The following is a 26,343-nucleotide window of genomic DNA, read 5'->3' as shown; positions in this document are numbered from 1 at the left end:
AAAAGCAAATTTATTTAAAAATAGAACATAAGTTGCCGATTCGCTCCAATTTAAAAAATTAATATGTTACAGTCATTTTTCCAAAACGGTTCCAGCGTTTTTTCTTTGAAACGATGGAGCTTAACCGCGAACATTTGCGTGCTATGATATTTTATGATTTTAAATTTGATTTATCTGAACAATTGTGTTTGCAATGATTGCAGTCAGCGTTAGGAGATTCTGCTCCTTCACGGGCAACAGTTTTTAGATGGTTCAACGAATTTAAAAGGGGTAAAACCAGCCTCGATGATGACCACCGAAGTGGTCGCCCGCAAACAGCAGTAACTGCAGAAAACGTGTGGACTACTGAAATGTTGGTGCGAGAAGATCCACGAATAACATACAAGGACATAGAGAAGATCCTAGCGGTCAATTCGGGGAGCGTTAATATAATCCTACATCAATATCTTGGAGTGAGGAAGCTCTGTTGTCGTTAGATCCCGCGTTTGCTCTAACAAAGTGATGAAGTTGCGATTTCTGCCCTATCGGATCAAGACTGGCAAAAATGTATTCAAAGTTGGTTTAGATGAATGGAACTTTGAATATAGAATGATAGAGAGTATTTTGAAAAAAAAACCGGCCAAGTGCGAGTCGGACTCGCGTTCCAAGGGTTCCGTACATTACACAATTTTTAAAAATGTATTTTTATATGTGAAACTTGAGTGAAATCTCTTTAAGAGCCCTTCAACGTGCACACTAGCGCCACAGCTAAATAATCGTAATTATTTAAATTTAACGAAAGATATTGAAAAAAAGGGGCCGCTACGTACTGTATTGTGTATTTAATTTTATGTCTATATAATCTATAGGTATAGACCTATTTGATGTATTTTTTTCAAAATGTTAAACCCAGTATTTTCGGAGATTAAGGGGGGGAATGGTAATTTTTTGCCTATTTTCTTGAATTACTTCTAAACTGTTTATTCAAAAATTATTAAAAAAATATATTTGAAATCCTTACAATAAGCTCTTTCATTTGATATGTAACATGATATATGTAGTTTGAAAAACTTTATTTTTTAATTTTCTCATTTACCCCCCAAAAGTGACGGGATGTTTAAAATTCATTTGTTTACGTTACATGTCCGTATTTGGGTCACAAACTTACATATGTGTACCAAATTTCAACTTAATTGGTCTAGTAGTTCCGGAAAAAATTGGCTGTGGACAGACGGACAGACAGACAGACAGACGCACGAGTGATCCTATAAGGGTTCCGTTTTTTCCTTTTGAGGTACGGAACCCTAAAAATGTAATATAAATAGTGCTAATATCTTGAATAGTTTTTCTGTATCTCAAAACTTATCGAGTGACCTACGTAATTCGAACAAAAGTTTTCGTAAGCACCCTAAATAGGAATTTGGGTAAAATAGTAAATATTGGCTGTTTATTTCTTTTTGCCCTGTTTCTCTGTCACTTATAAAGTGCCGACTAATCGGCCATTTTTGCCGACTAGTCGCCGACTAATCGCCGACTACAAATGAGGCCGGATAGTCGGCTTTCCCGACTAGTCGGCGACTAGTCGGTACATCCCTACTGGCAACCCTTATTTGTGACCGGATTTTCGCAGGCAACCCTATACCATTGTATTTGCAATAAAATTACCATCATTTTGATGTATAATTAAAGCGTCAGACAGATGAGTGCAAATATCGATATAAAATCACCTCTTTAAACATAGTAGTTCATAGTTAGTTTATCAGGAATATTCCTATATAGTGTAATACTCTGCTAATTTGAGACCTTTATATTTATGTTATTTAGCATTATATATGTGGAAGCTTGTAATTTGCATATAGTAGATAAGTCTATTAACCTATGTATATTAGGCAGTAAGCATCCCGAATAAAATAAAATAAAATAAAATAAAATAAAATAAACACGGCAACCACATAATAGTGACCGGAAAAAGATAGGCAACCTAGATGGTTTATGTTGTACAAGTTGTATACTTTCCATTAAAACTTATTTTGATCGTCAGACTAATCGGTGAAAATTGGCGAAAATAATTTTTTTTTAAATATATTAAAAATAGCCTTGACCATATTTCTTTAGGCAACCCTATTTATTTATGTTCTGGAACATATTTTCTTTCATATTTTCATAGTTTTATCCGTCAGACAGATCGGTGAAGGTCGACCATAGAAACGGGATCGTGGGATCTTAGACCATAACCTAACCTAAATAATCCACTTTCATGGATCCATTTCATGTTCATGGACCCTGGAGGCCGCAGGATTAGCAGTATATTTTGCAAAACGGCATAAGGCAAATAAAATATATGTTTTTTTTTTAATTCAAGTGTTATTTTTGGGAGAAAGGATTTGAGTTATAATGTTTTACAGTTAGCTTTTTCCTCGCGTTGGTAGGGTTAAAAAAGTAATGTTTCACTCTGTAGCAATGATTGTTTAACCCTCGTGCCTTGGAACTCTCGCAACGCGCAAGATTCCAGTTTTCAAACCACTCACTTATTAGCTCTACTATGGCTATATTTTTGTTATTTATTTTAAAGAGTCAGCTTACTCCCCTAATTATGGTATTAATTAAATATTTATTATTTAATTTTTTTTGTTATTAGTTTTTAGGAATTAGATATACCTACTAAGGCCCACTTGCACCATTCCACTAACCCGGGGTTAAGAGTACTAAGATAAGAAAACGATACAATTTGAAAATAAAATGGCGTGGCGAAACTAGGTACAGCTTTTCAAAACAAGTCATCCATTGGACCTCACTCTTCTTCAATGTACTTTTTTATCTTTTCAGACAAAAATATGGGGAAGAGAAGATCGAGTTTCAGATGATAGTGCGTGTTCGAATACCGGTCGCGGTAACGAAACGTACCGATGCCGAGGAGGTAAGGGTCTTTTATAAAATACAATAAAAATACTCTTTACTGAACACCTCAATACAGAAAACAATACAAAAAAGATTACAGAACATTAAGAAGAGGTAAACAAACAACAGGCGGTCTTATCGCTTAAAAGCGATTTCTTCCATACAACCTTTATTTACTGAAGCTCTTGATAAGAAATCTCTCTGACATGAAAAACTGATAGATAAGTATACCTAGCTCGTTACCTATTTTAGGTATGTCGCCGCTACGGACTAAAGGGATATTGACTATTAGAGTCTGAAATACTGAGTCGGGTCTTAAAGCAGAACTCAAAGGAGTCTTAACCAATACAAGTTACGATATCGACAACTCCGGTCTAGAAATGCCAAGGGCTCAATGATGAAGACTATTATTTTTGGCACATGGGACTTGGAATAATATCAAATTAATTTAATACAATACTTATAAAAGTGAAAGAAGGTTTAAGTAGGTTCTTATGATTAATCGTTTTTTTTTTTAATTTATTTCCAGAGTCTAGGATTACTTCACAGGAAAAAAAGAAAATGCAGTTAAAGATATGTTGGCAAGAAAACATTGCAAAATTCGAAAAAATAAAACGACATCTCCATGAAAAACAGGTGGGTACTTATCGTAAAATGGATTTATTTTGCTCTTAAACACACGTGAAGGCTGTACAATAAGATCTGTCAAAATCGGTTCGTCTAGTTCCACGCAACAATTTTGTTTAGATATTCTAATAAATTTTACACATGAACATAAAATGACCTAATAATGGGAACTATATAATAGCCCTTTTCACATCTGTTACTATATGTATATTCCTACCAGCCAAATAAAAAAATCGTTATTTTTTTTTTCTTTCAGTACAAACGGTATTTCTTGTATTTGGATTTACATAGTTATTGTAGAGTTAGAATATTATCATATAAAATTAAACTACATTAGTGTGATTTTTAAACTATAATATTTATTTTTGTACAAACGCGAGAACCTTAAAAAATGGTCTGACTAGACCAAAACATATGCATGTGCTCATATAATTGTCTATTAAGGAATTGGATATAATTGACTCCATTGTACTATCTTGAGGAAGATAAACACAAAATGTTGTAATAAAAAAATGTTTCGAAGCAGGTATAAATAAATATGTAGTTTGCATGTCATGTAAATGTGTTGCTCATTGTTATTTTCAGCGTGATTTATTGAAATTATACGCTACGTTGCGTTCAAGTCACAAGGAGTTGTTAGAATTGGGCCAAACAATGTGCTTGCCGCCGTCGGAGGATTTATCAATCATGAATGTTGGCAAACTGGCGCCAGGACAGCTGCTGCAACTGTGCGCTGGGCCAGAAACCAACGGTGAGGTCTTATAATTAGTGGCACAGGGCGGCCACGCCATACATCAAAAATTATTTGCGTTTAATGTGTGCGCGGCACGTCTGTACACGCGTCATTGTGTATGTGTTGGTAAGTCGCTTTACTGAGAGGACGCCAGAAGTCCGCCAGTTTCATGTCGCGGCCAGTCGCGGGGCGAGGTAATGCGAGTCGAGGCGGGGCGGTGCGTGGCTGCTTTTTATAAGACACGCTAGCTCTGTACCTGTAAGTAGTACCGAGCTACTCTAACAATGGCGATGTATGATGCAGCTCGGGTGCGCGCGACCCACCTCTCGTCCATCGCACCCCACACGATTGCCCCGGCTTCGTCCAATGACTAATATTGTTTTATAGACGTGCCATTAGCACCAAATCCACTGACCACGGACACTATTGGTTCGTAATAAATATCCAAATAAATACCATTTATCATCAAAAAATACTGTATGTGTAATAAAACCAGCTTTAGAACTCGAAAATTCTGTTATACATTACGCACCACATATTGCGCCCGGAGGAGTTTAAAGTCTCTCGAAATCAAAAAGATCCTTCAGCTATTAGAAGTTACAGGTTTGGATCGAGAGTTGTAGTAGGTGGCGATCACAATAACTAAATAGATCAGGGATGGTGGAGTCTTATATAGCCCCTAACAAGAAGAAGAAGAAGAAGACCCTAATTATATAATTTTGTTTGATTTCAGAAACACATATATCTCATACTCCTTTTGATATACATTTATTACGTGAAATACAAAATAAAATAGTTACTTCGTGCGAAGAAACATTAAACAGTAGAAATAATATTATTGATTGGTTTGAGGACATCATGGCTAAAAAAGTAAGGTTCCCATATAACTTAATATTTACTTGGTTTTAATCAAAAGATACCTAATTCGTCATAACTTATAAGAATGCAATACGCCGGATAAAGCTATCTTTGCACATAAAGTGTCATTGTATGAAACTTGCTAACTATGTACTAACAAAAGTCACTAGTAAATTCATCATTCAGAGACAATTTCAATATCGCGGTTTGTTTACATAGGTAGTTAGCAAGTTCAAAAGAATAACACTTTGCAAGGACCAAGAAAAACATAATTTGCTGCCAAGCAGAAATAGTTATTTGTTTTACAAGGGGGCAAAGTTGTTATTTAACCGCTCGTGCGATATTGATACCCGAGCAAGCGAAAGATTCCAAAATTGAATCTTGAGCGTTGCGAGGGTTTCAAAGCACGAGGGTTAAACAAAATTAGCCCCCGAGTGAAACACAAAATTTTTCACCACACCAACCTGAAGCAAATATTAAATGTAAAATATCAAACAAAATCAAACCATATCAAATCCAAAAAAAATGTTATTAAATATTTATCATCCAAAATCATCATTTAAAAGCCAATTTTACCAGCAAACATTTTGCTTTACGACGGGATAGGGTCTGGACAAAAATATTAGGGGTATATAAAATTTAATTTTCTTCTTTTCAGTGACTTGGCTTTGTAAAGGTGGTTCCTTTCTAAAGTTATTTTGTTTTAGTTCATTTTATATATTTTTCGTCTTATTGTATATAATTTACTAAAAATAACAATTCAAATACACCTACATGATATTATGTATTTGCGATACGCGTGCCCGGGAAGCACAGCCGTCTCGCTCACAGAATACATATGTTATAGTTGGAGAAAATGGAGAATGAGCGAATAATCTGAATCGACGATGCCCAAAAAACCTACTTAATTACATACATACAGCTCTTTGCGGAACATCATGTTCATATTGTTCATACGCCATAGTAATAAAACTTAAATAATGTAGCATAGGTCCTTTAATCCTTGGGTTTTATTTCAGACGATTACGAAAAATGATCTCGTTAAAAAAATCAAAGAATTTAAAAATGAGAATGAAGAATTTAAAAGATCTCTGGATAAGAATAAAGAGGATTACTTACGGTTTTTAAACAATTCGCAGGTTTTTTTTAAGTATGTATTATGAGTTTTAAAATAATTAGAATCTTACCGAAAAGATTACCTAAATCTAAAAGCTTGCCTAAATCGAACATTATTTTTAAAATAAGTTTTTGGCAAAAATTTCATTTTTGGTACAAGCTTTTATTGCTGACTGTACTTTTCTTACGACAGAAAACTAACACTCATCGTGACATTTTTTAAAACCCACAATTAGGTTGCGTTGTTTCAGCACAGAGTTCCTATGACCACCTTCTGTCTCCATCATCAGACCAGTTCGATGGTACCATAATATTGCATTGTCATCCGATTTATACAAATGCATGCAAAATTTCAACTCAATCGGTAACCGGGAAGTGGATCAAATTTAACGTGCAAGATTTGATTACAGAACGACAGACAACGGGACAGGTGAAACTAAATAAAAGCTTGAAAATAAGTTTTAGACAAAAATTTCATTTTTGGTACAAGCTTTTATCGCTGATTGTACTTTTCTTCCCACAGGCAACTAATACCTACTCATCGAGACAATTCTAAAAACCCCAAACACAATTAGGTTTCGTTGCTTTATCACAGTGTTCCTATGGCCACCTCCGGTCTCCATCATCAGATCAGCTCGATGACACCATAATATTGCATTATCACCCGACTTACGTATGTATGCAAAATTTCAGCTCAATCGGAAAGCGGAAAGTGAATCAAATTTAACTTGCAAAATTTGATTACAGACCGACAGACAGACATACAACGGTCAGGTGAAACTAAATAAAAGCTTTTAAAAACAAATCAAATGTATTTGCCATTATAGCGGAAGCAGTTATAAAGTTGACCCAAAAATTTTTTATTAAGCTATGAGCTTCATCACATATGTTCCTTGAGTAATTCTAAGCATTTCAAGCCTGGGAGCCAATAAGAAATGTGTGTCTACTCGGATTTGTAATGGATTCAAACTTTCAACCCCTTTTTAACCCTGTTAGGGGATGAATTTTACAAAACGCTGAAATTACTTTTCCTGTCTTTTAATAATATCCCCAAATACAAAGATTCAAGTCCCGCGTTCGAAAATTTTTTTGATATCCATACAAACTTTCAACTCCTTTTTCACCACCTTAGGGGATGAATTTTCAAAAAAGCTGAAATTAGTTTTCTTGTATTTTAATAATATATCGTTTTACGAAGTTTCAAATTCCTAGCTTAAAATAAAACTTGAACCCCATACAAACTTTCATCCCCTTTTTAACCCCCTTAGGGGTTGAATTTCTCAAAATCGCTTCTTATCTCTTGTACACTTTATAAATGTACCTAATCTAGTGTGCAAATTTCAACTTTCTATCTTTTGTAGTTTCGGCTCCGCGTAGCAAAAATCTCCAACCAAATTTTTCACCTTTTTACGTTTTTCTTGTAAAATTACTATGAAATTGAAAAAACAAATATCAGCAATGAATTCTACGTCTTTGGTTTATACGAAAATGATACCAAACTTGCCCTAGTACCCACCAGGATCAGAGTAGATTTTTTTTAAAGATGACGGATGGCGGCCGTCTTTGTACCCCACCCTCCCCCCCACTTCACGCTAGAAATGCTTAGAATTACTCAAATATCAGATGTGATGAAGCTCATAGCTTAATAACATTTTTTTGGGTCATGTATGGCAGCGTTACATAACTGACTCCAGTATTATTTCCAGAAACGATGAGAATAGCGCACTAGCCAATGAACTGTGTTACCAAAGTTTATCATTGAAATTATCAGAAGTAAATACATTAAACGAGGAACTACAAAAAAAACTTCAAGAGGCGGAGGATAAAGCAACATTTGCTGAAAACAAGTCAAAGGTAATAATAATAATAGCATTCAATTGGAACAGGGAAAAAATATACGAACCCGGCAGATTTTGCTAGCATTTGATATCTAACCGAAGTTTGTTTGCACTAAAATATTAATTATTAACGGATATATTTACTTATAACAGGAAATTGAAAAGCAATTAAGGGACGCGAAACATAAAAAGAGAGAGTTAAAATCTAAAGAAGAGGAAATGGCATACCTCAACGTAGCCTTGGAGCAAGCTCGTTCTAAAAGCCGGACATTGGAAAAAACGGTTTGCCAATTGCGCCAAGCGGTAAATACTTACCCCCTTATTCATAAACGTTGACTAAAGTTGACAAGCCTATAATAATCGCTAGACCCTTATCATTATACCAATACGTCGGAAACATGAAAACGGAAACGGAAACAAACAATTATTAATCGGCTTGTCAATAGTAAACGTTTATGAATAACGGGGTTAGACTCCGCAATCTTTCTACCACAACCCACCGTCACAAACTTGGAGTGGCACTGCTTTTATCACATCCGGGTCACAGTATAATGAATCGTAGGGTACAATAGTTGGCACCTTCATTATTATGGCTGCAATGGCGACTTTAATACAATAATAGGTGTTGTTTTTTACCTACCGTAAAATGAGTGATGAGTAGGGTCAAAACTGAAATTAATGTTCAAACCTCCATAACATTTTATTTTTACATATGAAAACTGAATGGTGTATATAATAAGTGTTCCGGACGTTTGTATTGTAGTTTTTATTTTATTTTGGGTACCTAGTTCCATTTCATAACTTTGGCGATAAAGAGGAAAACCCACCTCACCCCGTAGTGCCTCGTATTTGGGGTGAGAGGGGTTTTCATACAAAGGTGATTTTGGAAGATTGTTGGATCGATTTTTATTTATTATGCGTATTACTATAGCTCCATTTTAAATTGGAATATATTATTTTTGTAGCAGTAGCCTTAAAACCCTTTCTCACCCCCCTCTCAAACCTTCTCTCGCCATTCATAACCCACATCTCCCCGCGAAACCTACTCACCCCTGTACTGGTTTTTTACCTCATACATTTAAGTATAAAATTTATTTCAGAACCAAGCAATGCAGTCAAACTATGATAGTGAACTGAAAAAACTGAACGAATCTATTGATATAAATACGAAACTGTTTGATGAAATTACTGCTGATCGAGGCAAACTATTAGTCGAGTAAGCTTTTTAGTTGTTTCGAAAAAAATAGGTTCCTAAAATTGTAATAGTTTTTTTCTTGGTAACAATACTAATATTAATTATTATTCGAGAATCTATAGTAAAAAACGAATTATTTTATTCCCATTAAATATAAATTCTTCTATTGAATGATATCAAAATCAGAAATATACAATACGCAAAAATAGATAATAATAAATATATAAAAATATGTAATATATATATATATACACACGGTGTAATATGAGTAAACCGAATAATTTTAACCACGCATTTCTGAAGTCAAAAGAAGTAAAAAATGTAATATGAGTTTAGGTCAATTTCGCCAAAAAAAAAATTTTTTTTTGTTTTGTTTTCTCAATTTTTTGAGTGTATTTGTACATCAAAAATAAATGTTATTGGCAAACTTGTCACTTAAAATTGATTTTACATTTTTTTTACGTAGAACCTTTTTGCAAAGTTTTACTTGTCGCTTTTTGACATCTATCAATAAGGATATTTAAACTACGTCCCATAGCAGCAACATCACCATCAAAAAGGCCTTTTACACTATGTAACAATAAAAACTTGTTTTTTTTTATTAATAATATCTCTGAAACTAGGCGAATATGAAAAAAGTTTATAGGACATTTTTGTCTCTAAATATGATCAGGAATACGCTGTTAAAATTATTCGGTTTACTCATGTTACACCGTGTATTTATATATATATATATATATATATATATATATATATATATATATATATATATATATATAATACCTATATTTAGAAATATATAATAATGCGTATTATGCAATACGCGTCAAATTATTACAGAAAACAAGATCTGGAAAATCAACTTCTAGAACTTCGTAACAATTTAGAAGAAAATTTACATAGTACGAAACACGAGTCGAATTTACGTATTGCGAAGTTAGTGGAAACAGAGAAGAAATACAAAGAAGTATTAGATGAGAAAAATATACTGGCTGACAAAATAATGGAAACAGATAAGAAATACAAAGAAGTATTAGATGAAAAAAATATACTGGCCGACAAAATAGAATCTATGCGTGCTCAACTTCTCGAGTCAGAATTACGGTTTAAGGACGCCTCGAAGAAATTAATAGAAATGGAATCAAAATCAAGTACCTACATATATACATACCTAATTAAAATTATAATCGTTCTGATAAATATTGTTCGTTAATTGCTTAATCGTTAAGATACAAATGTCATTTATAGAACAAATAGGACGGCAGTTTTATATGATTTCAATAAGTAGGAGTTACTCTTAATACTTATTCGTCAGATATCATTTTTGTATTGCAGAAGAGGTTGCCGAATGCCGCAAGACAATAGATGTGTTGAATTTTCACCTTGAAAATACTAAAGAAGAACTGCTGGAATATAAAACTAAAGTAATTAAAGAAACAGAAGCTATGCAAGAATTACGGGTAAAATATGCCTATAGTTACGTATTGTTATAAATATTAGACATGGACAATCTTACTTCAATACTCCCACTTGTGAGTTCGAACGATGTAAAATAGGTACCTTATCTAAATACCTATACAGACATCGGATTTCAGGGGGAAAAGGGCCAGCAGCAGTTTGTGAGGGATGTTATGTTATGTTGACTTATAACGTTGTAACACATTTTCCAGTACATATGGTGCTACTTTACCGCACTAGTGCGATATTAGCACATTACATTACGTACTTAACTACGTTTGTCGAAAATGAAAGAGGCCATATTTATGTACTTACTGTAAAACGTTGTACGATACGTATGATACATGTGCGAGTATGTAATTCGCATCAACTCCCTTCGGTCGTGTTTTATAATGTATCCCCACTCATTTCGAATTTCCTATTTTTCGCACTTGTATCGTAATATACTATTAATCAATTTATGGCAAATGCCACGAAAAATTTATGCGGCAACTACTTATAGTTATATTGTATTTGGCAGTACTTCATTTATTTGTAGTTCTATTTCATCACCCTGAATACCCTCCTATTTCTGACATTCTTTAGTGTACATTAGCATATTGGTTATCATTATAAGCTGTAAATGCAGATGCAGCCCCCCAAAAGTACCCTGCCGGTATTCGTGGTCAAAAGGTAACCTACCTACTCGTGCAATCATTATTATTTTAGCAAAGTTGGAACAACGCCGTCGACTTAGGGAATCAGTTGAAAAATGATTTGAATAATAAGGAAAAGTATATTTTGGAGCTGGAAAGAGTACGAAACCTACTCGAACAACAACTACTCGAAAGGTATGGTATGGGTTACTACCCACTAAATAATATTGGAACAATAAAACTATCAATTCATATTACCTACGTATGTAATTGTAATAATATGTAGGAGTATATATATTATACGTATCGTTTATCATTTTTATCAAAAATAAATAAGGCTAAGAAAATAAATCTTGGCACGATGGAAGTATCAAGCAACCGTTGTCTTATTGCAATCTTGGATAAGATAATTTTAAGTATTTACCTTTAGTCCGTTTTTTTTAGCATTAGAAAGAACTTCGCAGAAGTTCGCTTGTGGTTCTAAATCTGGCACTTTTAGCGGTAACAATTTGAAGTAAATTATATGTATTGACTATGCTACATTAGATAATTCAATAATTATTAACAATTAACGAGTCTGATAAAAACTGCACGCTTGCTTCTGCGAAGTTCTTTCTAATGCTAAAAAAAACGAACTATAGAACTAAAAAAAGTTTTTTTTTAAATGTTCATTTGATTTCATCGTTTTTATATGAAAGTAGGTCCCTAAATTTACACATGTGTTCGATTTTCAGTGAATTGAAAATAAAAACATATTCAGAAGAATTGTCTAATATCAAAACTGTACTACGTGAAGTTTTCGGAGAATTTGAAACCATAGTAGAATTGCATGAAATGGTAAACTATCGCTCGTAGATTTTTTTGTATTTTACATTGCATAGAATAGAGATTAAAAAACATTAGCATTATACGTAAACACTCATTCTATTAATTGTATTTCCAAGTTTGTTTCATACAAAATCCGAAAAAAAATAGGTTAACGATTTGAATAGAGTTTGACACACAATTTCATTTTTCTTTGTATTCTGATATTCTACTCGAAATGTACTCGAATATGAAAGTGTTTTTAGATTCAGAACGATTAAACAATTTGTAATCAGTCGAAGAGGCGAGTAGTTACTAGAAATGATTTAAATTCCAGATAAAGCAGCAAACCCTTCAGCTGGTAGAAGTAAATCTAAAAAATAATACTTTGACTGAAGACTTAATCGAAAAGGATATTGAACTACAAAAACGTGTTGAAATCATAACAGAGCAGGAACATTTGTTAGAAGACCGGGAAGCGACCCTGAAGATGCTAACGGTCAAAAATGAAGAACAAACGAATATTATTAAATTACTACGAAATAATTTGGATGAAAGAACTCAAGCGGATATAGAGGTAAGATAAATTAATCTTGCGCCCTGTTTACCAATTAATTATATCAGCCATGCAATATGTGTGATAATCTATGTATCAAGATTTATATAAATCATTTACATATATATATTCTAGTCATAACATGGTTTATGTTATGATTGGAATATATGGTTACTTAGCTGGATTCGATATGTTAACAGATCAATCGACAACTTGACGAGAAGAATAATGAAATTGAATCACTCATGAATTATATTGAAAAGAGAAAGGAACAAGTATCACAATTAGAGAAAATAATCCTAACTTTAGAAAATCAAATAGTCGAGTTAAGTGACCAAAGGAGAATAGCACGCGAAACTGTATTATCACTTGAGAAGAAGCTTAGTGAATATGAATCATATAACATTACAAATACAAAGAAGACGAACTTACCGATCAATGACTTAGATAATTTAATAAATATTCTAGAGTACGAGCTCACAAACCCTTCAGATGATCAATTTAATTATTCAGAACAAGAAGTAGAAACTCGTAGAAATAGACGAAGAACGCATAATGATTTTAAAACCCATATTCAGGATAATTGTGATATGTTCCAATGGCTAAAAACTGTGCCAACCAAAGGGATGAGTACTTTTTCAAAAAATAGAAGAAATATAAATAAAGATAATTACAAAGGTGATGGTGTATGTGGAAACAAAATATTTCCGAGTGTTGATACTTCTGATGAATTTGCTGCATTACCAAAAGTAGCTGCAAATGCAACTAAGGAAAATAAAAATCTGCCCGTAGCACGTCAGCATCACACTACAAATGTCAATTTTTGTTTGATGCCCAATCATATAAAAGACGAAAAAAAATTAAAGATGTTTAAACTCGCCGGTCATAAATTGCAATAAAATTGTGCAAGTAGTACCTACTTATCAGCTGATGGTGCAGTAAAAGAAAACTAAGTGTTTAAAATTATAGTTGAAAATACAGTTACTGTTGTGTGCACATATCCACAGACAATATTGAATAAGCCGAAGCTTAGTTTTGTAAAATGTCCGTTTTGTAATAAAGTGTGTACCTACTTAATGCTTATACATTTTTATTGTTTTGAATGTTAACACTTTACCAGGCTTCGAACACCACGCGTGTGGTGCATAAGTATTTTAAATACTTACATTTGCAACCATAATAACCATATGTATAGAGTTTAACCAAGATAAGGATAACTTTGGAAGTGTGGCACCTTTTGACCGCCAAAAACACCTAAAGGCGTCGTAATTAGTCATGGGTGCCCACAGCGCCATAAACATACTACTAGCCCGATGAAAATTAGTTCGTCTAGATCCACATAACAATTTTGTTTATTCTAATAACTTTTACACGTGTAGATAAAATTACCCAGTAATGGGAACCGTATGGTTATTCATTTTTATTATCGTATAATAAAAATGAATGATATTGCTAAAAAAGTGTACTTTTCAAAAACGTTGTCCAAATCATATTGTTGTGTCCTATAGCACTGCTGCATGCATAGAAACAAAATTGTACATTGGCAATTTGGCAGAGCCAAGCAGAGCCGTGTTGCGTTCCCTATAGTTCGTTTTTTTAGCATTAGAAATTAGGTAAACAATCTTGATGTGTCTTTTAATTGAAAAACACATTTTAAAAATACGTTACGGCAAATATGTAACAATTATGAATCTAATACGATCATTTATATTCTTCTGCTTTCATAAGTAATAGTTTTTGAATTTTATAAAGCGTTTTTCAATTAAAAGACATGTCAAGATCGCTTACCTTCTTGCAAGTTCTTTCTAATGCTAAAAAAAACGAACTATAGTAGGTATATTCCTACCCGTCTAGTAAAAAATTACAATCTATATATTTTTTCTTTTAGTACAAATGGTATTTCTTGTATTTGGATTTAGTTATTGTAGAATATTACCATATAAAATTTAACTACCATTAGTATTAGCGTTAAATATATGTGATTTTTAAACTAAAACATTACTTTTGTACAACGCGAGAACCTCAAAGAATGGTCTGATTAGACTAGACTAGACGAAAACATATGCATCGGGGCTAATATAGTCATACGAGTATAGTATAGGTAAGTGCTAGGGGGTACGCTGTCAAAGTAACGCTTACACTTTCAAGAAAGGTTACGCCCGTGACCTAGCTTGGCGTGTGAGTGATGTTTTTGTTTAGTGCTTCACTTACCATATTAGGATTTAGGCGATGAAAGTGGCACGGCGCGAAACCTCGTATCACGAACCGGATTGTTAGATTTCTTTGAGATATTATAATATAGTATTTGGCGGTTCAAAGAATCAAAAATTAAATGTTTATTCCCTCAGCCTGATTAAGGTTTTATTTTGATTAATAGGTACCAAATATGTAGTGACTAAATGACTAAAGTATACATATATAACTAGAATCAAAAAACGACAGCACATGCAGCACGAGCTCGCGGTCCGATTTTGACGTTGTGACACCACAAGTACTCAAGGAAATTAGGTAGTGTATCTATTAATTTATGAGTAATTATGATACTTAGTTATTTATAATATTTTAGTACCTAATCTACGAGTAAGTAACAGTAACCTAACACAACAGTTCTTGATATTATCGTAGTCATAACCAAATTAAAAAAATAACTGTAGCTGAAAAAATAAAACTACAAAAATACTGCTGTTATAGGTAAGTTTATTCTGGACTCTCGGTATTTCTAAAACATTTATAACGTGCGGAAAGGTCAGTTACATTTCTTACCAGTGAAAACAGCATCTTTTGCCAAATAAGAAGAGGTACCGAGATACGAAGTCACGCCCGCCGCGATATACTGGCTGGAATTGGAGCGGTTAAGGAAAAGCCGCTCGAGGATGGCGCGCCGCTGCTCGAGGTGGTTGCGCACGCGGCGCTCACGCTTCAGCTGCAGGTCCTGCGAGGCCACCATGTCCTGCAGCTGCAGGAGGCGCTCGCGGTCCGACCGCAGCTCCGTCCAGGTCTCTGCGGCCTTCAGGCACACCGGCGACAGCGAGCTCGACAGTTTAGCCTACATATAGTTTTAAATTAGTAAATATGTACTTCATTCTAACATTAAACAGGTAAGTTGTGACCTATTTATGGATCACTGAGCTCAACACCTAGATATACGAGTATAATCTTGTAACCAATCTATACACGGTGTAACATGAGGAAACCGAATAATTTTAACAGCGTATTCCTGATCATATTTAGAGACAAAAATGTCCTATAAACTTTTTTGAAATTCGCCTAGTTTCAGAAATAATATTAATTAAAAAAAAAACTAGATTTTATTTTCATAGTGTAAAAGGCCTTTTTGATGGTGATGTTGCCGCTATGGGACGTAGTCTAAATATCCTTATTGATAGCAGTCAAAAAGTGACAAGTAACACTTTGCAAAAAGTAGGTTTTACGAAAAATATTTTAAGTGACAAGTTTACCAATAACATAATTTTTTTATGTAATTACATTGAAAAAAATGGAAAAAACAAAACAAAAAAAAACTTTTTTTGGCGAAATTGACTTAAACTCATATTAATTTTTTTCTTTCTTTTGACCTCAGAAATGCATGGTTAAAATTATTCCGTGTATAAATATGTCTGCGGTCGATCAATTAAGTTATTTGTTGATACATTGTCTAAGATTTGTATGTGATACTAGAAAAAAATCTAAAACTTTTGTCAAACATGAGAATATTTTTTTTATGATAATTCCTTTTTTGACGCTCATTTTCATCGGAAAATTGCTCTGCCATTTTTTCCGTCTTATATGATCTTAGAATATAATTTGGCGTAGTGGTAAGAAAATCCAAAAAAATGCATACCCAAGTTTAATGTATTTTAGAACTATTAAAAACTGAGAGTGGAAAATTTCTCAGCCTGATTTCTTTTTAAGGCATTCACTGCCAGGGGGCACGGCCACGGCCTAGGGACAAACTTGTATGACGGTGAACGCACATGTGCGTTGGGGGCAGTGAATGTGTTAAATATATACAAAGTAGTCACGTATATACTTAAATCCAAAATATCCAAAAGAACTATCATCCCTTGTACACCCCGCTGCTGCATAAAATCCAAAATATCCAAAAGAACTATCATCCCTTGTACACCCCGGTGCTGCATACATTGCTCCCGATATGTTTAGTTTTTAAGCACGTTATTTTTTGGATGTTTTTATAGTTGAATGGAAAGAAAACTGTGAACTTAATTCAATAAATAAAATGGATCTACACGGTGTAACATGAGGAAACCGAATAATTTTAACCACGCATTTCTGAGGTCAAAAGAAGTAAAAAATGTAATATGAGTTTAGGTCAATATCGCCAAAAAAAATTTTATTTTTGTTTTGTTTTTTAAATTTTTTGAATATATTTGTACATAAAAAATCAATGTTATTGGTAAACTTGTCACTTAAAATTGATTTTAAAATTTTTTTTTCGTAGGACCTACTTTTTACAAAGTGTTACTTGTCACTTTTTGACATCTATCAATAAGGATATTTAGACTACGTCCCACAACAGAAACATCACCATCAAAAAGGCCTTTTACACTATGTAACAATAAAAACTTGTTTTTTTTTTAAATTAATAATATCTTTATAATATACCAGGCGAATTTCAAAAACGTTTATAGGACATTTTTGTCTCTAAATGAAAATGAAAATGAAAAATGATTTATGAAAATGAAATTTAGGTATCAAAAATGCAGCTTATTACATAGTAGAAGGGTATTACATTTTTAAAAGTATTCTATTGTTAGACAGCCTAGGAATAGTGTCCTGAGCCCTAAACTAGGTAAACCTGTCTTATAGGGATCAGGGATTAAACCACCGCTAGTTCTAGCATTGCAGCAAACGTTGGTTGGGAAGTATACACAAGTTAAAAATGTATACCGAAGGTCTGATCGCTTACATATAGAACTAAACATATACAATGCAACATTTATGGCAACAATTTTTATAATTTATAAACACGGATGATAGAAATATGACATTGCCCTTAGACCAGTATCAACTATATATATACTCATCTGTTTATACATTTATATTTACCGTTAGACTTATACTATTATTTATTATACCTGCTGCTAAGATAATTACGTAAGTGTGGTGTGTGTGTGTGTGTGTGTGTGTGTGTGTGTGTGTGTGTGTGTGTGTTTGTGTGTGTGTGTGTGTGTGTGTGTGTGTGTGTGTGTGTGTGTGTGTGGGTGCGTGCGTGCGTGCGTGCGTGCGTGTGTGCGTGCGTGCGTGCGTGCGTGCGTGTGTGTGTGTGTGTGTTACTTATCTACATCAAAGAAGAGTTACTTATCTACATGCTTACCTTACTCAATTATTACAGTCAAATCACCTAATAATTTCAAGGAGTTTTTCAGATTCAGCGTAGTTCAAGGTCAATAACCAATTGCGGATGTTTTTTATCAAGTAGTGTTTATTATTATTATGTATGTCTAAGCGTTCATTGGCTTTGTTGTAAAGAAAGGGTGCAAGGAAGTTAAATTGACGACGATAAAAAGCTGTGTTGTGTGCAACTGAGTCGAAGACTTTATGTTTTCTACGTCCACCTAGGCGACGTGCGCTTTGATTAGAGAGGTATTTGTGCTGTTTTAGACATACTCGTTCAATATAAAGTTGACGAACTGTTACGCTACGTCTTACGTAGGCGAACAACGCGCGAACGCGGCGCGGCGCGGCGCGGCGAAAGCGGCCGCGGCGCGTTCGCAACGAGATCGCTTACGTAGGACACTTCTATGGGCATCAAAGGATTGATTTCGCCGCGCCGCGCCGCGCCGCGTTCGCGCGTTGTTCGCCTACGTAAGACGTAGCGTTAGGACCCGAGCTATGGAATAAAGTGTTCTGGTGCAGAATCTAATTGGTTTAAAGAACATCACTTTTAGGATCGCTCTTTGTACACGTTCTAAGGGAAGCAGGTGTGATTTGGCAGCACCGCCCCACACCGGTATGCAATAAGTAAGCAACGATTGTGTTAATGCTATATAGACCGATTTAAGAAAGTGTGGGTCTGAAACACGCCTTATTTTTTTGAAAATAAATATTAGTTTACGAATACGGTCTGATAGATAGCGAATATGCTTTGACCAAGAAAGATGGCGGTCAACTATTACTCCTAAATATTTGGTTTGATCTACATTTTCTAGCAATTCGCAATTACAAATAGCAGGGTTAGTTGCATCACCTTGCAAATCACCAATGGAACATCCATGAATTTTAAGTGTAAAAGGAAATTTCGGCTGATTAGAACTAGTGATAGAGAAGTTAATATATTTCGTTTTAGATATGTTTAATGTTAGCAGGTTTTTACTAAGCCAGTTCGCGACTAATTTCAAGCCAGATTCTGCAGCTGAATGATGAGATATGATCAGGAATACGCTGTTAAAATTATTCGGTTTACTCATGTTACACCGTGTATAGAGAAATTTTCCACAGCGAGTAAAAAGGCAATTTCTGAAAAAAGTATAGTTAGATGGTAACTTTTTTAGATTTTCAATTTGTAGGTATATGTCGGCAATAAAATGGCATACCAGTGAAAAAATTAGACTGAGCAATTTTCCGGTCCAAGCCACGCCAAAAAATATATTTTGTTAATATTGGTATTTCTGCGGGGATAATTTTTTTATATTTCATATTATATTGTTGCAATACGTTACATGAATATGTCCGGAGAGGAAAGTTTAAGACGAAGCATTCTTCCGTCAAAAGATATTAACGATTTAATACTTCAGGTATTTACTTAAATCCTATTTATTTATTTTTCTTCTTAGGCTAGGTCATTTATAACATGAATATAAAAGTAAAATACAAAAACACATAAAAAACAACAAAAAATAAGTATAAACACATTATAAAAAACCTAACCTAGGGTGCCGCCAGCAGCGGGGCAGGGCCCAAGCTGCCGGTGGTCAGGGCCGCAGAGAGAGGACCCGGCGGACTATCCGCGCCGTGTCCAAGATCACCGCCTTCTGCATCTGACCCTTGATCCAACCACCTAGCGAGAGTCTCTCAAGATGTCGGTCGAGACTCTTCGCTATTAGACCGTTCACTGAAACGACTATCGGGACAATGATCGTCGAATCAACATCCCACATAGCGGTTATCTCGTGAGCCAAGTCTAGGTACTTACTGGACTTGTCCTTCTCGGCTTTCACGAGATTCTCATCATGGGGGATGGTGATGTCAACGAGCACGGCCCGACGTTGCGATCGATCTATTATCACGATGTCAGGCTTATTGGCTACAATAGTCCTGTCAGTGATGATAGATCGATCCCAATAGAGCGTGGCACGACCATTCTCGAGAACAGGCGCAGGTAAGTACTTGTAGTACGGTACTTCGCGGTCCACAAGGCCGTATAGAAGAGCAAGTTGCTGGTGAATAATCCTGGCTACGAGATTATGTCTGTGCAAGTACTCACCGTTAGCAAGATGAGAACAACCGGAAATGATATGCCTGAGTGATTCTCCGGGACGGCGGCATGCCCGACAAATGTCGACCGTACCGTCCTTCAGGATATATTTCCGATAGTTGTTCGTCATCATCACTTCGTCCGCAATTGCACAGGCAAAACCCTCGGTTTCTCCGAAGAGGTCCCCGAATCGTAACCAGTTCACCGACGCGAGCAGGTCCACATCGGGTCCCGTGAGGGCCTTGTAGAACCGCCCGTGTAGCACCTTACTCTCCCATGCCGCCTTGCGATCCGCAGTACTTAGTACCACAGGTTTGCGCCAGTTCTCGTTTGCCAAGGAGAGCGGCGTGAGGTTCCTGTCTACTGCCACCACATCACGATGCATCCCACACTCGTTGTTAAGGAAATAATTCCTGAGATTGTACACCTCGCGGTTGTGGAGATCCTTGGCGTTTAGGAAGCCTCGGCCTCCACACTTCCGTGGGATGTACAATCTCATAACCGACGAGCGTGGGTGTAGCATGCGATGTGTGGTGAGCAGTGATCGGACCCTCCGATCCAGGGCGTCCAGCTCGGTCTGAGTCCACCTTAGTATGCCAAAGGAGTATGTGAGGAGGGGCATTACCCAGGCGTTGAAGGCGCGCACTTTGTTGCCTCCTGACAATTTATCCTATTATTATTATTCTTTGGAAATTTCTACAATACTTTTTATTTATTAATACTTTATCAAATTATCATAGTGTAAAGTTTTTTCTGGCCGAGGAATTACCTACTGCGGGGTCCACTACCTTTATTTACTACACTATAACTGTCAAATCGTTTATAATTAGGTACGGAATATTTTCTTAAACGATAAATAAATAAATCTTGGGGGACATTGTTTTGTTAGGAAAAACTATAGGTGAAGGTCACTGCAACATTTACCCCAAATAAACGTCTACTAAAGTTGACAAGCCGATAATGATCGTTTGTCCCTTTCCATCATACTAATACATCGGGAAGGGACAAACGATTATTAACGGTTTGTCAACTTTAGCAGACGTTTATGAATAAGGTGGTTAGGTTTTTCCTGTAAGGGCCCCCCCACATCTGGCGTCTTTTGAGCGTCGGCGTCTACAATTCTATGGCCGCTGCTCGACGCAACGTCGACGCAGCTCACGCAGCGTCGACGCAACTGCGCAGCGACGTCATTTTCCATAGCGCTGACCAGACGCCGACAGACGCCGACGCTCGAAAGACGCTAGATGTGGGGGGGCCCTAAGGTTACTTGACTTACTTCGGGTTCACCGCGCGGCCGTTCCCGTCGGCTCTCGAGCTGCGAGATCATGTCGCGGCGCGCGCGCGTCACGCGCGCGAACAGTTCCGCGCAACGCTCATGACGCTCCAGCATCAGCGCGCGCGACATTGCCGCAGTCACCAGCGACTCGCGTTCGCGCTTCAACTGCGCAACTTGCGTGGATAACTCCGTAACCTTCAAATTATGTATTCATGAGATTTTTCATTTCTCATGCTCTGAAAGTCACTCGTTGTGTACTCGTATCTGTTACCGTAAAAACTCGTTTTAAGTGAAAACGCGATTTGCCTAGTTAAGAGAAGTTTTCCGTATAGCCTCTCGGGTGACAGCACTCATTTCATATCTTAGTTAACAAATTACTCTTTTTCTTTGTTTTTTACTTTGCAAGGGGGTGCGTCACTTTCCATTAAGTACTTAGACAAGAAATAAATAAATTTTATATGCGAGGTACCCTATGTTATTTTTTAGATTTTATTTTAAGACTTTTGGATTGGTTAATTTATATATCCATGCCAAATTTCATCTTTCTAGCACTAACGATCACAGAGCAAATCCTCGGACAGACAGACGGACATGGCGAAACTATGTATAAGGGTTCCCTGTTGACTACGGAACCCTAAAAAACAGAGCTACAGCATGCCATGGGCGTCGCCAAGGGGAGGCGAGAGGAGAAGAATTTATGAGAGATATACACATTAAAGTTCGTTTTTTTTTGCATTACAAAAATACTACGCGATCTTGACGTGTCTTTTAATTAACTATTACTTATGAAAGCAAAAGAATGTAAATAATCGTATAAGGTAGAAGTACTAGTGCTCGACGCTGCACTAGTATTTGACATGGGCACTTTATGTCAAAGTGATATATGTTAATTTTGAACGACGGAGATTTTTCTGTATTCAAATTTAATCCTTGTCACTTTGACATAAAGTGCCCATGTCGAATACTAATGCAGCGTCGAGCACTAGTACTTCTACCTTATAATTCATAAATTTCATAATTGTTACATATAACTTTGCCGTGACTTATTTTCATAACTGTTTTTCAAAAGACACGTCAAGATTGTTTACCTTTATTCATGCAAAAAAAATAACTATTTATTTACAATTTGTATTTGAGTATAGGTGGTATACATACCTCTAAAGTAAGTTCGTGGTTATCGTGGGTATTCTTACTACAACACTCGTATTCTTTTCGCGAGATTTCGATATTCAGTGAAATAATCTGACGGTCTTTTTGCGCTAGTTTTTCATTCCTATAATGCAAAAACAACATAAATTAAGAGTAGTCCACTCTTTGATACCTACCTGCTTAATTCAAAATCGTTGCCGAAGTACTAACATTGATTGATTCGTTTGTTTTAGTTCTTCAATAACCTGTTGGAGTTTAAAATTGTTTTGCTCCCTCAGCAGCAGTTCGTTAGCTATGTTATTCTCGGAGCCTTCTTGCTGGAATGGTACAACATAACATGAGGATTAGCTGAGCGTACAATCATAAGTGTACCTATCTATTAGCGGAGTCAGTTATAAAGTTGACCCAAAAATTTTTTATTAAGCTATGAGCTTCATCACATATGTTCCTTGAGTAATTCTAAGCATTTCAAGCCTGGGAGCCAATAAGAAATGTGTGTCTACTCGGATTTGTAATGGATTCAAACTTTCAACCCCTTTTTAACCCTGTTAGGGGATGAATTTTACAAAACGCTGAAATTACTTTTCCTGTCTTTTAATAATATCCCCAAATACAAAGATTCAAGTCCCGCGTTCGAAAATTTTTTTGATATCCATACAAACTTACAACTCCTTTTTCACCACCTTAGGGGATGAATTTTCAAAAACGCTGAAATTAGTTTTCTTGTATTTTAATAATATATCGTTTTACGAAGTTTCAAATTCCTAGCTTAAAATAAAACTTGAACCCCATACAAACTTTCATCCCCTTTTTAACCCCCTTAGGGGTTGAATTTCTCAAAATCGCTTCTTATCTCTTGTACACTTTATAAATGTAATCTAGTGTGCAAATTTCAACTTTCTATCTTTTGTAGTTTCGGCTCCGCGTAGCAAAAATCTCCAACCAAATTTTTCACCTTTTTACGTTTTTCTTGTAAAATTACTATGAAATTGAAAAAACAAATATCAGCAATGAATTCTACGTCTTTGGTTTATACGAAAATGATACCAAACTTGCCCTAGTACCCACCAGGATCAGAGTAGATTTTTTTTAAAGATGACGGATGGCGGCCGTCTTTGTACCCCACCCTCCCCCCCACTTCAGGCTAGAAATGCTTAGATTACTCAAATATCAGATGTGATGAAGCTCATAGCTTAATAAAAAAATTTTGGGTCATGTATGGCAGCGTTACATAACTGACTCCAGTACTAATGTACCTATGCATAAGGGCCTTGGGCAGCACACTAATACAGAAACAACATAAAAGCTTATTCTAATTTTAGTTATTCGATCTGTTTCCAATATGAATCTCTTAATTTCAAACTCGGGTAAATCCATCTTTAGGGTAGATAGGTATTTGGTGAAAAAACGGTCGAATGGATTTGCTCAAGTTTGAAGTTAAGCGACACATATTATGATACTGATCTGTTATGTCAAAAGTGACGTTTTTGGTTAAATAAATGTCACTTTAGACACTGACAGTCAGCATCATATCGGAAGCAGATCGAATACTTAACTATAATTCCAATACACATGTTAACTCTCGCGTTTGGTACACATTAAATGATATAAACGGGTCTACCGCGTTAGGAGGGTACATCGTACATCATCAATATCATCATTATAATCATAGGCCTTTGCGTCTATTGCCGACTATTAAGTAACATCTAAACCTGCTTCATACAGTGCATTTTATGATAAGGCAAATAATAGTAAGTTTTATGATTACCGCTATTTTGGCCAAGGACTTTAATAAGCCTTCTTTGTCTTCACGGCTCCGTTTTAGCTCAGCTGTGACTTGTTCTAGTCTAGTTTTGGTAGCTTCTAGTTGCTTCCATAACTCCGCTTCGGTTAGTGAAGGTTCATTTTCTACAAAAACCTTTTCAGTCAGGTTGGCCAAAGTCGTACCTAACCTAATATACTTTTATTGTTCAAATATTCGTAAATATTTTAAATTAAAATGTTAAAAACGTATCTTTTTCAGAAATTTAATTTGTCCGAATAAACTATATCCAAAACCTTGAAAAGCATTGTTTTAAGCCAATATCTTAGGTAAAATTAGAATTGCTACCTTCTGAAAATTGCACGGCTTCTCGAGAAAACCGCGTTCGCACAAATGTTCTTAAAACAAAAATTCTTCAAATTTCACTAATCTATAAGTAATTTGAGGATAACAGTAATGCTATGTAGATAACTTTGGCTGCTATTTAACTGATCACCAGATTTAGTAAAATTTAATACCAAAAAAATATATTTTACCACCCTAAAATAATGAATGATCACCAAAATTATAACACCATTTTAACCCTTTATAAGGCAGAGGCGATATATCGACCACATACGCTCAATCAGAAATTCAACCATACTGTTTTAATAATAGGGCTCAAAATCGTTTGCATTAATTGAATATTCAACTTGCTTTTAAAATAGATTTTTGAAATGTAGGCTTCTGATAGCTGCAACAAATTCTGCGATAGCACGTCCCTGTCAACGGGCCTTATAAAGGGTTAATGTGAAATGATTACCAATTTTATTACATTTTACTATCCTTTTAAAGGAAATGACACCAAACTAATCATTATTAACCCAAAAATAGTAAATGAGTACCAAATTTCAGACCCCATTTTAATGTAAAATGATAACCAAATTTTTACATCTTGCTATCCTATTAAAGAAAATGACACTTAAATAATCGTTGTAAACCCAAAAATAGTAAATGACCACCAAAATTAGAACTCCATTTTAATGTAAAATTATAACCAAATTTTTAAATCTTGCTATCCTATTAAAGCAAATGACTCCAAAATAATCCTATTAAATTAATTAATACACTTCGTCACCTTTTTCTAGTAGCATTTTATTTCTGTAACAGTCGCAGTTCTAACCTAACCTAACCCGCTTTTCTAGTACCATTTCGTTTCTGTAAGGGTCGCAGTTCAAACCTAACCTAACCCACTTTTCTAGTAGCATTTCTTTTCTGCAAGGGTCACAGTTCAAACCTAACCTAACCCACTTTTCTAGTAGCATTTCTTTTCTGTAAGGGTCGCAGTTCAAACCTAACCTAACCCACTTTTCTAGTTGCATTTCTTTTCTGCAAGGGTCGCAGTTCAAACCTAACCTAACCCACTTTTCTAGTAGCATTTCGTTTCTATAAAGGTCGCAGTTCAAACCTAACCTAACCCACTTTTCTAGTAGCATTTGAAACTTAACCTAACCTACTTTTCTAGTACCATTTTTGGCATCAGTTTACTTTATTTGGTAATATGTTTACAATTTTTGGTAATCATAGTGGTTTATTTAGGTGAAAATATCGCATTAATTTGGTCTTCAAGATTTGGTGATCATTAATGATTTTTGGTGATCATTCAATATATTTGGTATTTGAATACAATTTGAAGTGCAGTCGTAATTAAAATGGTGGTACTTTTGTATTTTTTGGCCGTATTGTTATGGTGTTCAATAATTTTTTTTGGTAAGCATGATTTTTTTATTTAGGGTACCAAAGTATTTTTTGGTGGTCATTATATTTGTAGCCGATAACTTTAAAGTAGACATTTAAGTCGGTAGATATAAATATTCTACGTTCGTGTTTACCTTTGCCCGGCAGGTAATCGAGGCACTTCTCGCTACTCATTTTCACAAGTCTATCCGATTGTTCCAAGAGTTGTTTGTTTTCGTCGTGTATATCTTTTATCTGTTTTTCTAGATCCATCACACGAGCCTCTGCTGTTATCCTATGTTCTTCCT

General features: G+C 35.3%; 2 protein-coding genes across 2 annotated transcripts; one reads left to right on the top strand and one right to left on the bottom strand.

Moving 5' to 3' along the window:
• The first annotated feature begins 3,424 nt into the window (after nt 1-3,424).
• Nucleotides 3,425-13,609, top strand: LOC134666926 (cingulin-like). Its single transcript, XM_063524232.1, has 13 exons — nt 3,425-3,513; nt 4,090-4,255; nt 4,971-5,107; nt 6,115-6,245; nt 7,918-8,065; nt 8,203-8,352; nt 9,150-9,265; nt 10,085-10,395; nt 10,580-10,704; nt 11,411-11,532; nt 12,072-12,174; nt 12,479-12,718; nt 12,898-13,609. The coding sequence occupies exons 1-13, from the start codon at nt 3,439-3,441 to the stop codon at nt 13,594-13,596; spliced, it is 2,523 nt and encodes an 840-aa protein (XP_063380302.1). The 5' UTR covers nt 3,425-3,438; the 3' UTR covers nt 13,597-13,609.
• Nucleotides 13,610-15,443: 1,834 nt separating this feature from the next.
• LOC134666925 (uncharacterized) lies at nt 15,444-26,343 on the bottom strand. The gene is made up of 6 exons (XM_063524230.1): nt 26,191-26,343; nt 24,326-24,465; nt 22,768-22,874; nt 22,564-22,681; nt 21,409-21,603; nt 15,444-15,743 (listed from the first exon to the last, which is right to left on the bottom strand). Exons 1-6 carry the CDS (start codon nt 26,306-26,308, stop codon nt 15,444-15,446), a joined length of 978 nt encoding a protein of 325 aa, XP_063380300.1. The 5' UTR covers nt 26,309-26,343.

Source organism: Cydia fagiglandana, chromosome 8, assembly GCF_963556715.1.
Source record: "Cydia fagiglandana chromosome 8, ilCydFagi1.1, whole genome shotgun sequence".
In the NCBI taxonomy this organism is placed as follows: Eukaryota; Metazoa; Arthropoda; class Insecta; order Lepidoptera; family Tortricidae; genus Cydia; species Cydia fagiglandana.
The sequence above is the reverse complement of the archived record's forward strand: the minus strand, read 5'-3'. Positions and strand labels throughout refer to the sequence as shown.

Bases quoted from the DNA above. Each gene is read 5' to 3' on its own strand.
- LOC134666926 (XM_063524232.1), top strand. From the start codon at position 3,439: ATGCAGTTAAAGATATGTTGGCAAGAAAACATTGCAAAATTCGAAAAA. The intron at 5,108-6,114 runs GTAAGGTTCCCA...GTTTTATTTCAG, and splicing joins AGGACATCATGGCTAAAAAA to ACGATTACGAAAAATGATCT. The intron at 10,396-10,579 runs GTACCTACATAT...TTTGTATTGCAG, and splicing joins AGAAATGGAATCAAAATCAA to AAGAGGTTGCCGAATGCCGC.
- LOC134666925 (XM_063524230.1), bottom strand. From the start codon at position 26,308: ATGGATCTAGAAAAACAGATAAAAGATATACACGACGAAAACAAACAA. The intron at 24,466-26,190 runs GTAAACACGAAC...AGGTTTTTGTAG, and splicing joins CGATTACCTGCCGGGCAAAG to AAAATGAACCTTCACTAACC. The intron at 22,682-22,767 runs GTTAGTACTTCG...TTTGCATTATAG, and splicing joins AAACAAACGAATCAATCAAT to GAATGAAAAACTAGCGCAAA.